Below are 12,645 nucleotides of genomic sequence, written 5' to 3'. Positions count from 1 at the left end.
GATTGGCCCACCGAGAAGGTACAGCTGCTTGCTAGTGTTCTAGTTTGTCCGTAACTTTATACATGTGCTACTAGCAAAGTCCTCAATGTATGTATAAGTTTGTTATTAAAATGCTATGGCCATTTTCACCCACAATTGTGTCTTGATGTTGGTTAGTAGTGAAACACTGGGAGGTATGAGGGGTGATATGGCCACAAGGCGAAGGGACTACTGAAGATTCCACCAGTCATGCATGGTAGCACTGGCCCAGCTGTTAAAGAAAGACAGAATGCATGGTCGCACTGAATGGTAGTACTAAGCCTGCTAAGGCTAGGTCACCAGTGGCTGCTATGGCGCGCGCTACAGCGTGTGCACCGCACACAAGGCACAGCCCTCTATGGGGCAGGGTCCAGTCGGCGTGTGTGCGTGCGCGCACAAGCCGCGATGTGTGACCGACTTGGCCAAAATACAAGATTTTTGGCGCAGCGGGGGGCGAACATTGGCCACGTCATGGCGGCGGTTCAGCCAATGAGGGCGAACCAGCTGTGTGACTTTATGGCCGCGCCCCCCGCCTCGCCCTCCCCAGTAGTGAGTGATCTGTAGTCCATCAGATCGCTTGGATGGAGGAGAGCGCCGGGAGGCGCTCTGTCACACGCGTGACGCACGCACTGAGGCCATAGCCTAAGACAGAATGCATCGTAGCACGGAATCTGAAATTGGTATAATGTTTATATAACTAAATTTGATCTTTTACAAATTATGGTTTTCCTTAGAAAAGCGCACTAGTAAACTTCAGAAGTTAAAGATTAAACAAAATGGTAGCACAATTATGCAGAAATAATACATTGTGAATTCAAAATATTCTGTGTTTGTATGTCTCATTGTGCACATTAAATAGGCCAATGTGTCAGAATTTGAGCCACAAATTCTTTGTGGTATTTTTTAAAAAAATCGATTCGCTAACGATTTGATTGGACAGTAAAAAAATGTGTTTGCGGTGGCTCCTAAAACCGCTGTCGTTTTCGCTTTGCCCTCCTTTTCTGCGAATGGCATAACATCTGCCGATGAATGGTCAAACATTCTCGCCTTTGTATTTGTGCACAAATGTTTTAAAGATAAAAAAAAGAAAGACAGATGTGCTAATGCTGACTTCACATTCACAGCGAATTTGGATGCCTGTCCATCTCTAATATTTAATATTTACGTACACTGCAAATCGTTGGCAATTCAAGAAACAATATGACGAGGGTAATAACATTTTATTTTTGCATGGTGCTGAATGTACAGTATGCTCACTTTGTGTTATGACATTAGATAAAGGCAGAGCAGCATATAAATATAGGGTATGTGTATTGTGTATATATCACTATATGTGATACAGATTTGAGGGCAAACAGTATAAGGGGGACAAAAAAGAAGAGGAAGATAACATTAAAGATATTACAGGATTTATATACAACCAATGAGTGGTGAGGGTAAATATTGAGTTTAGGACAGATTGAATAGATGACAGAAGAGAAGCAGCCAGGTCTCCTAGGAGGAGATTAGAGTGGGGGAGAAATAGCTGAGCGTGTATCTGATTGCTGGCTTTAAGTAACAAAAATGAGGATTGACTGTTAACAATGTTGTGAAAGGACAAACGCCATATTGTGTTACAATGAAAAAGAAGTTAAAAAAAATCCCAATCCTAATTTCTTGTGGGGTACATTGAATAGTACACCCTTCACATTTGATTTTAAAAGAGGAAAGAGCTCTGTCTTGGATATTTTTGAGTTTCAGGAAAGTGAGGAACATTCAGGTGGAGAAAATATGACACTGACACATTACTCGACTCATGGAGACAGATATGGGAGGAAAGGTACATTTTAGCATTGTTTGTGTTAATGCTCGGTCATAAGGATACACGAGTTCAGTGATCGAGTGTATAAATTGAAAAAAATCAGAGGGAGAAAATACCAAGCAATGTCTAGTACAAACACTCAGAAGAATAAGTGATAAGCAACGAGTGGCCAAGAGACTCCAGCAGTGGAAGAGGTGGCAGGAAAATGAAGACATCAGAATGAACCATTGTGCTTCCGGGCCATGCAACCTGCTTCTTATTCTACTCACTCATCTGCTACTTGTTTCTTTTGCCTTGGGACAAAAGATAGTGTCAGCCTTACTGTATTTGTAATTTCTTCCAAATAGCTCAGATACATCAAATATCCCTTTAATTACTGGCACAAACTCACGCTGTATGAATTCCATTAAAATCTCTTGCATGAGGCCTCCAATGTCTATCAGATGAGCTAGTGAAATACTGATAGAATTTGGCTTATTTTCAAATTCAATATTTTCCTTTGGTGAAAAGAAGAAAGAAAAGAATTGCCGGAGGCATCTAAAAGATGTAATAGATGGTGACAATAGCGATGTATTACTCTCTCAGGTCGAATATCACAGTGACTCACTAGATCGCACACTGTTCCAAGAATGACTCTATAATATGGAAATAGACAGATAGTCTGGTGCCCATTTTTAGTAATAAGTTGTTTTTGCCAATCGTACTACTTTTGAGAGTGCAGTAGCTCCCTTTTGGCCAAATTAATTATATTTCATTCCGTGTCATGGATAGCAAAGCTCCACTACAGTATATATCCCGAACATAATTATGTTTTGCATAATTTTACAAGCTGTCATGTGTGACTGGATCAGACGACCTTGTAAAACTCCCAGAAATTAGGTGGCCAGTGGCAATAATGCTCTCTGTCTGTTATTATATTGCTTCTTATTACTACTTAAATAGGGAACATGAATGACATGATGACAGTGAGGATTATAGGAGCTTCTGCCATGATTCCGCCATGCCACCCTCCAGCTGTTGTTAAAGCCTGAGTGCAATTCCACTGTTGGTAAAAGGACAGCAACCTAATGTTGAGGACAACAGTCTGGAATGTAGAAACCTGAGCAAGATCACTGCACTCCTGTTATCTGTCCAAGATGACACATTCACTTAAAAAACAATCATGCCTCAGATGCTTGTGCATAGGACAAAGTAAGAATGCATACACCAGGGGTGTGCACGTGTGTCTGTGTGAAACTCAAAAAATGCTTTCATCATTTTGCTTCATCAGGGTCCAAATAGGATAAGGGAGAATAAATGCAGAGTAATTGTGGTGCTTCATATGCTGTATATGTGTATGTATTGTATGTGGCATCCAGTCCTTGGTAGTTGGAGATATATATATATATCTGCAATAGGTCAAAAAAGGTGAGAGATGCACTTACAGCAGGATAGGGAATTAAGGCTTTTCTCCAGTTGGAATAGGGAAAGCAATTTACTGGTAGCACCTCCCCCCGATATATTTGTATATTTTTATTGTTTATTATATTCACATTTTTGTGCTATTGTTCTTTTGAAATGATATATATAAATATATATAAGTGAAAGAACAATAAGCGCTACAATAAACTCACTACAACCAATTCACTTATATACAAACGTGAAAATAATACACAATAAAAATATACCAATATACCAGGGGAGGTGCTGCCAGAAAATTACTTTCCTTATTCCAACTGGAGAAAAGCCTTAATTCCCTATCCTGCTGTAAGTGCATCTCTCACCTATTTTGAAGACCTATTGCAAACATACTACCCTATGTTTTCTCCCCATCACTCTTTTCTTTCTCTTTGCACCTAGGTCATCCACATCATATATATATATATATGTATATATATATATAGCCCTGGTCCCCTCTGGTGACTCGGTCTCCTGCGTGCCCCCCCCTTTACCTCCGCTGCTACGGGAAGATGAGGCTGGCAACGGGCTGGCCGGCGGATCCCTTTGCAGGGTGCCGCCATATTTGTTTGGTTTGCGCATACGCGGAGGCTCGCGCATGTGCAGAACAGCCGCGACGGCCATGTTGAGTTTGGCGCGAGGTGGCGCATGCGCAGCAAGTGCAGGAGGACCCGCAGTGGCCATTACAAAGTCGCGCATGCGCTGTGAAGATAGCGCACGCGGCCAAAATAGCAAAAAGGCTCAGCGGGGACTACATTACCCAGAAGCCTCTGGGGACTGCCCTACGATCCATATCACATGCAGACAGACAGCCAATAGGGCTTACAGATTCTCCTGCTGCAAGGAGATACATTTAGCGCACTGAGAGACAGGGAGTGAGTCAGAGGTGGGAGCAGGTTAGGGGAAGTTGTATGTGCAGGGAGCAGTAGCCCCTGCACTAGGCCAGGTTACCCCCTTAGGCCGGGGCCATAGAGGCTTGATCAGAGCGGAGGCGCGCTGATGCTGAGGCTCGCCTGCTGAAGTCTGCGCGATTGCATGGACTTGCAGGCGAGCCAGCGTGCGCGAAGGGAGCCAGGGGGGATGTGGTTGGAGGCGGGTCAGTGACGTCGCTGGGCCAATCGCCCATGACGCACTGACGTCAACATCACGCTGCTTCAGGCTGATTGGATGTTTTCAGCCGACAGCGCGCTGAAAAAACAGCTTGGCTGTCGGCTGAAAATTCCAAAGCCTCAGCACGCCTGCGGACGCTCGCGTGAGCCCCCTCTCAAGGCATCCTCATTGAGGATGCAGGGACTCAGCGCGGAGCGTCCGCACGGCTCAGCGCGGCCTGTCCTTCTATGGACTCGGCCTTAGGCTCCAGTTAGTCCCCAATCCTATATCATAGATTGTGGTTGCTACAGGGACAGGCCCTTAGGTAGGGCCCCTGCCCCTTTAGTTCTTTGATAAGTTCAGGGACACAGCGCATCTGCTGCGCTGTCCTGATCCTCGTGTCTGGGATCAGACATCACTCCAGATAAGAGGCTATCTTCAAGGTGGGGACCATCCGGAGGGATACCACCTCACGCAGAGGCGGATCACCCTTCTGGATCAAGGGATCTTAAGTCCAGCTCATCTGCGCATCCGGGTGTGGACACTCCCGGCAGGTACATTGGCGACACACTTTATTCGAGCTCGGCTAGTCCCACGAATTCGGGTATACTCGGGTGTATTGAGGTTTGTGACTGTTTTCTGCCCGAGTGCATTGAGGTATTTTCCAGGCAGGGCTTGAAGCATTTTATTCCCGCTGGCTGCAATACTGCACAGTATATATATATATATATATACTGCATTAGAATTCATGAATTTATGCCATCTGGTAGACACGCGAAGCATTGCAGCCTATTCAATTCTAATCATTATCATTTAACAGATCAGCCGCCCGTCAGCCAGGCATGAACCATGGCTGGGAAGGCAAACGCAACGGGGCTTGTCAGAGGTGAGGAGTGGCGCATTCCAGGTATCTGCCAGGTACATACTGGGTATTTGCTCGAATAAAGTGTGTCGCAGCAGTATTATACACCAAGTGCACCAACCCTCATCTCAAACTAGTGGGCAGCACTGTCTCACACTGGGGTTGGAGGAGGGCTTTTGGGACTCTTGGGTATATGGTGTTGGGTTATGGCCCTGTGAGTCCCAGTGTTATAGGGTGAAATTATTGTCATATGGTTCTGTGTGCATATAGTAAACTGTTTATATATAACCTGGTGTATGTGGTTACTGTATGTGGTTCCTGTGTCAGGGGTTATTCTACACTCTAGAATCCTGCACAGGTGGAGGCGCTGTAAGTATCGTTCCAGGATACACCCCAGGTTCCCCTCAGCAGAGGTTCAGGCCTCCTGTGAGCCTGACAGGTAATGCACCACAGGGTCCCTATATGCGATTGGGGGGGGGGGGGGTATTACATATATATATATATATGCAGCCCCATTGCTGGTTTTAACACAAAAACCACAATATAAATGGTATATAATGCACCCGGCGCAAAATAGAAATATATGAATATAACAAGATCTCTTAAATGTTAGATGTTATATTTAGTCATTTAAGAGATCTTGTTATATTCATATATTTCTATTTTGCGCCGAGTGCATTATATACATATAACAAGATCTCTTAAATGACTAAATATAACATCTAACATTTAAGAGATCTACATCAATATATATATATATATATATATATATATATTGATGGTATATATATATATATATATATATATATATATATATTGATGGTATATAATTGTATCAAAATTCATAGAAATTAATGACAGCAATCAGTTTAAACAAGTACTGATCCATGCATGTTACATCAATACAAACGTTAGTGTTGCTTAACATCAATATATATATATATATATATATATATATATATATATATATATATATATATATATATATATATATATATATATATATATATATATATATATATATATATTGATGTAGAGGTATCTGCTTGTTTTGTCTGCCCTAGGTAATCCTTATTACTATCATATATACAGTATATGGTAGTAGCACCAGCTTGAAACAGAATTGCACTATGTTGTACAGGGTTTAGGGAAGTACCTCTGGTCTTCTGTCTTGACCTCTGGGAACAGGCCTGAGGAAGGGGCCATTGCCCCGAAGCATTGCCCCCCTATTTTCCTTTATCTCCCCCCCCCCCCCCTTTGTGGTTTTCCTTGTCCTCCCTCCCTATCCCTGTGGTCTTTCCCTAACCCATTCACTGTGATTTATTTGGTGCCTTAGTAGTAGTCTGGGAACCCCCCCCCCCTCTCTCTTCCAATTATATTTTGGAGGAAATAGGGTCCTCCCTGTTCCCTTGTGCACACTGCACATCCCCTTTTGATCTTAAGTTTGTGTGCTGTCTATCTCTATTGTTTATACAGTACGCTAACATTTCACCTTTTATTGACTATTTCAGAATGTTGTTCTTTAGAGAGAGATTTGGGTAATGCTTGTAAGAGAAGATAGGGGAGGAGTCATTTGACGTAGTATTTCAAACCCACATTTTGCTTGTGTGGCCATCATTTTTTCTCTTTCTATACTGTATGTTCAAATGTATCAAAATACTGTAAATACAAAAATAGGATAAAGTATCTGCCGTCTAAATTTAGCACAGGTTGAGCTTGATGGTCTTTTCTCAACCTCATCTACTATGCAACTATGTACAGGCGGTCTTCACTATTTGTCATTTTGCTTTACGACTAACGAACAGATTATCCGCCGCTCGCCGCCGCCCTTTAACATGGGATTCGCTTTACGATGCTTTCACTATCTGATGCTAGTTTCCGGAACGGATTCCGTCGGATAACCGAGGACCACCTGGAACTATGTAAATATATCTCGCAAGTCTGAGGGTGTTAACATCTGCTATTGAACTCTGTTAAATGAATAAAACCTGATTATATTTTAAAGCTTGTTATATTTTGCAAAGATCCAAACAAAAATTCCCTTGTCTGGCTGTGCATGAAGAGGCATCTCTCGGGAATCATGTTACATAGCTCTCATAGGCCAGATCAATAAGGCTCTGCTATCTTGAGGTACTTAGCAGCATGTTATCAAAATCAGTAATAGACATTATGTTCCCTAAGGTTAATGCAAATCCACAAAGCAAAATATATGCAAAAATAACGGCCGTTATCTCAGTAGCATAGGCTTAACGCCATGGGAAGTTAGCACTGCGTTGCGTCAGCTTCATATAACATGGCGTTAAGCCTGTCTTACCCAAAGGCGGCGTTACTTCTATCAGGTCCCTGGGCAGGTGTTTAATTAAAGCTTTAAAAAAAAAAAAGACAGGAGAGGGAAAGAAACCTGTAAATAACAATATGATAGTTAAATCTTACGTAATTGTGGTCTTGCACTTAGCCAGGCCCTGAAAAAGACCTATTCAGGAATTTGAGTAATGCCACATTTAGATACAACCTTAACTAACGTCACGTTAAATCCTTGCATTAACTAAAACGGAGCTCTGAGGATACACGTTGTTAGAGGGAACTCCTCTTTGCATAACGTTAGCACTAACAACCTTTTTAGTAAAGCAAGGACTCCTTCCAGCTGAAAACAACACCTAACACTGCCTTAGTGAGCTTTGAAGATACCCATTAGCACTTAACGATGTGTTAACTTATGTTAATGTCTCGCTTACTCAATAATGGAGCTTTGTAGATCTGAGCCTTTAACCCCTATTTAATATGCACAATATAGAATAAGAGTGTTTTAGTGTGATCATACAAAAAATATTGGCAAATAATTTTTGCGCATCTCAATTTGTACACAGGAATAGATAGCAATGTATTCAACAAACATTTGTGTAACCCCCTTGTAAGTGCAGGCGGCTGACACACACACACTGCCCCGTGCCTGCAATAGGACAACTACAACTCCCAGCTTGCTGTGCTGCATCAGGCAGTCACTTCTGGGGGAGGAGGATGTGACCCATAATAGACAGAGAAGCAGCCAATAAGAAAGGCTGTAGAAGATGGGTGGAATCATTTAGAGGCCGAGTGATCTCAGGATGGACTGGTTAAGACTCGGGGTCAGTTCTTCCTGCAAGGAGGCGCAGCGGGAATGTGCAGAGAAAGAGAGATGCATGGAGATGCAAGTAGTAGCAGTCGCAGATAAAGAGAGAGCTGAGACGGCCTGGTGGATGTTGGGATGGTCAACAACCAAATGGGTCACCGGTGTCATCAGTACTGAACGAGCGGATCCTCAGTCACAGACAAGGGTACTGAAGGCTTTGGGAAGAACAGGTCTGCCACGTGTTACATCCACAGTTACTAAGAGCTCCAACATTGTGCCGTCCCCAACACACGGGCCACTCATAACACGGGGTCGTGGGGACTTGGGAAAGACATTGGGACACGACTGTGCAGCGTTTTATAAATACAGTAATATTGTGTATTAGATCCTCCGATTGAGTATCAGTTTTGTCTGTACTGTGGATCTATGGCAATACAGGGTTTCTATAAATGCATTTTGTTATTCAAGGCCTAGTGTCCTGTACTATTGTCTGACATTTGGGTCACGTTCCCTGTTCTGGGGAGAGCACTGTTATAACGGGGAGTAGGATTTGAATCCCACACTAGTGAAATGGAGTCAGTCTAAGGAGACAGAAAAGAGGGCCTACATTTGTAAATGATGCACAGCTGAAGTAACGCTGTGCGGAAAGAAAAGAAAGCAATGAACTGCAGAAAGCATTGTAGTCAGTTAACTACAGCAGGGTCAAATGTTGACCAAAGAAAAGCACATTGAGCCTCTGCATGCCAAGTACAATATACAGCATGGCTAAAGCATGTCAGGTGGTACTATGCTAAGCTGTGACACTTTATGCGTTTTCAAATCCTTAGATTTTCATAATCTATTGCATGAAAATTAAGTAAAATGAGAAACGAAAACTAATGGGATGTGGCAGCATAAATGGAAGTAATATTTGAATAGCATTGGGCCTTTTACATTAGTGTAAGCTCATGGCTTTTGGTAAATGAATCTTAAAGCAGCAATACGGGTTAACTTAAAAAATATATATATCTTTTTTTTTATTAAGCAGGGGGTCTCCGGAGCTGAAACCTGTTCATTTCAGCTCCGGGAACCCCTGCTTCCAGACAGTGGTGTACTGTAGCTGGACATTCGCAAAATGTTGCCGGCTGCTCGTGCGCATGCGTGATCAGCGTTTTCTGGTAGCTCATGCACGATCGGAGCTTGCCGGTCACGATTGAGTGAACGGCAAACACTGATCACGCATCCGGAGTTGGCAAGTGCCAATCGTGCATGTGCATGACCAGCCGGCAGAGATAGCGGGTCCCCCAAGAGCGCAGGCCCCTGGGCTTTGCCTTGGCTGCCCGGGCTATAGCTACTCCACTGCTTCCAGAGATACTCACCTCCGTAGGGTGTGTTGGTATCTCTGCGGAATTGAAAGGTGCAGGTCACGCGGGCGAATAGGAAGTCGCACAAGATGACGACACGGCTTCCTATTGTCCCGCGTGACGTGGGACATTTAAACACCGCCATTAGATTAAGGAACACAATTTCTCTGCTTGCAGGGATACTGGCACAACTACTTACGTATCTCTGGAAGCAGGGGCTCCCCGGAGCTGAAACTAATGGGGTTCAGCTCCAGAGACCCCCTGCTTCAAACATGTAATAAAAAAATATTAAATATATTTTTTAAGTTAACCCATATTGCTACTTTAATGACAGCTATAACCAGTGGTTGACAAATCACCAAAAAATCTACTCGCCACACAAAAAAATCTACTCGCCACCTAGTACCAAACGTGTGCTGCTTGGGCCAATATTTACTCGCCCGGGGGTTAAATCCACTCGCCCGGGGCGAGCAAATGTATAGGTTTGTCGAACACTGGCTATAACACACCCACAGTATTTAGTATTTATTTGTCAGAATCCTGCACAGAATGTTGTTTTAATAGTGGTGGTAAATTTGGAGAGGAGGAGCAGGTGTAACCAATGTACACCCATTCCAAACAACAATTATCCAAAGATAACAACATTGTTTAGAATAGCAGAACAGCAGCGCACATTACTGCATGGTATGATAAAATAATGGTAGGGTAAAGGGGGGAAAGGGAGGGAGGGAAGGTGACTCTCTCTTCAGCCTAATGTACAGATTAATACATGATAACAAAGGTGCAAAGGGGGAATGGGAGTAATAATGAAATGGGAAGAAAGGAAACACCCTTTAACAAGCACTCATTGTAATGATTGATATGATGAATTAAGATTAATAAGTGATACTTTATTATAATAATTAAAATAAATGGTGATACATCTAAACACATACTATTGATAAACAACAGTGACCTAACATATAAAACAAACCAACAGACATAAAACATAAACTGGAACAAGGGGAAAATTTGGCAGGTAAGTACTTATTAGTAGTGAGATAGCTCACAGTAGCTTATCAAAAAATCCCTAAGTCCAGCACTGAACAATTATGTTAAAAACCTGTACTATTTAGACAGGTAGCTAGGGACTGACCGTCATGACGCTCAGAATACAGGAAATACACATATATATGGATGCTCCCCCAGAAAACCACAGTCGGCGCAAGATAAATATCAGACCGAATATATAAATCTAGTGCATTAAATCAAACACTAATCACACAATTAATGTTTACACATCTAGAGTAATATTAGCAAAATAGTCACAATGGCTATGAAATACACATTAATAAAGTGCAAAAAGTGTAGAATGGCCCACAAAGTGTGTTAACATGGCCCTGAGGCATGGGTCTCAGCCCGTATCAAGTTATAGCCTCCTATACTAAGCTAAAGAAATGCACTATTACAAAGTCAAAAAGTGGTTACTGAGGAGCAATCTGTCAATGGGTAGCGTGAAAGCCGCAAGAGTAACATATACATAGTGTCTAAGAAGCTGCTACTCTGAAGCTTGCAGTCGCAACATACAAAGCACTTCTGCTTATATCACAAGAATATACTGTCAGATGGCTACTATACTTAGAGCACCGTCGTCACGATGTAGTAACCAAAAGCAGAAGACATACGCACACCTTGCTATGAAATCACATTAGGCTGCTAGTAACGGTTCAGGGAGTATGTACTGTATGTATCAAACCTGCAAGGTAGCAGCTCGCGGCTAAGACCGGCGCTCAGCAGTGCCTCTCACCCACAACCCGACGGAGATGCGTCATGACGTCAGCCTGGTCCCGCCTCCCACCTGACGCACGTTTCGCAGAGGCTTTTTCAAAGGTGGTGACGTGGGATACTACGGGGTGGGTTTTTATATGCGGTCAGTCACCGAGGGACCAATAATTACTTGTATTACCTTGCACATTATCTTGCATTGCCCTTTTCACATACTTTAAATGTTAGAGAAATACTGATAATATAACAAATTATTTCGTTGTGAATTTTCAATGAATTTCCCTAAACTCTGAAATATATGAAAAAGCATTTAAAATATTTAGAATTATGAAACAAATATTACAAATAGAAGAGAAGGTGTTACAAGATTGTGATTTTACTTTATTACAACTCAAAAAAAAAGCTGCTAAATGAGACTGTACAAAGGTTACACAAGACTACCATAGATAATACAGGCATACCCCGCTTTAAGTACACTCACTTTAAGTACACTCGCGAGTAAGTACATATCGCCCAATAGGCAAACGGCAGCTCACGCATGCGCCTGTCATCACGTCCTGAACAGCAATACCGGCTCCCTACCTGTACCAAAGCTGTGCAGAAGCAGGGAGACTATAGAGCCTGTTACAAATGCGTTATTTACATCAGTTATGCACGTATATGATGATTGCAGTACAGTACATGCATCGATAAGTGGGAAAAGGTAGTGCTTCACTTTAAGTACATTTTCGCTTTACATACATGCTCCGGTCCCATTGCGTACGTTAATGTGGGGTATGCCTGTATCAGACTCCAAGAAAGTAGTAAAACACCTCTTACAACATGTAGGCAAATGCATTTCTAACAATGTTTTGAACAAACACAAAGCAGCAAGTAATGTGTAATTATGGAAAGATTACCTGGCTTGGCCAAGGGATGTACTATCACGAGGGATGAGGGCCTTTGCATACTGCCTCGAAGACGTATCCAGTGTTGCCTATTCCTCTTGTCCATTCTTACTATTGATGGCTGAACCCAGTCAGAGAGCCATATGTGATCTTCAAACACTGCTATGTCAAAGGGGTGGCCTACAAAATATTTATGCATTTAAAGTAATTGCAAAAGTATTACACACACCGAAAAATCTAGCATACAATATCTGACAGCCATAAGACGTGCTGTTTAACAGAGTGGCAATGCTTGTCATAAAAATAAAAAAATGATTTATTTTGTAATGTATATT

At 42.4% G+C, this 12,645-nt stretch overlaps 1 protein-coding gene across 4 annotated transcripts in view; it reads right to left on the bottom strand.

The window, feature by feature from the left end:
• The window catches only part of EGF (epidermal growth factor), a 201,479-nt gene that overhangs the window by 29,969 nt on the left and 158,865 nt on the right, over positions 1-12,645 (bottom strand). For all 4 annotated transcript variants that reach the window (XM_075617161.1, XM_075617162.1, XM_075617159.1 and 1 more), the window contains exon 15: positions 12,323-12,490. In XM_075617161.1, the coding sequence (XP_075473276.1) occupies positions 12,323-12,490 (168 nt within the window). The remainder of the gene's footprint in view (positions 1-12,322; positions 12,491-12,645) is intronic.

The sequence above is a fragment of the Ascaphus truei genome, chromosome 1, assembly GCF_040206685.1.
Source record: "Ascaphus truei isolate aAscTru1 chromosome 1, aAscTru1.hap1, whole genome shotgun sequence".
Lineage (NCBI taxonomy): Eukaryota > Metazoa > Chordata > Amphibia > Anura > Ascaphidae > Ascaphus > Ascaphus truei.
This window is presented reverse-complemented; position numbering and strand designations above follow the sequence as displayed.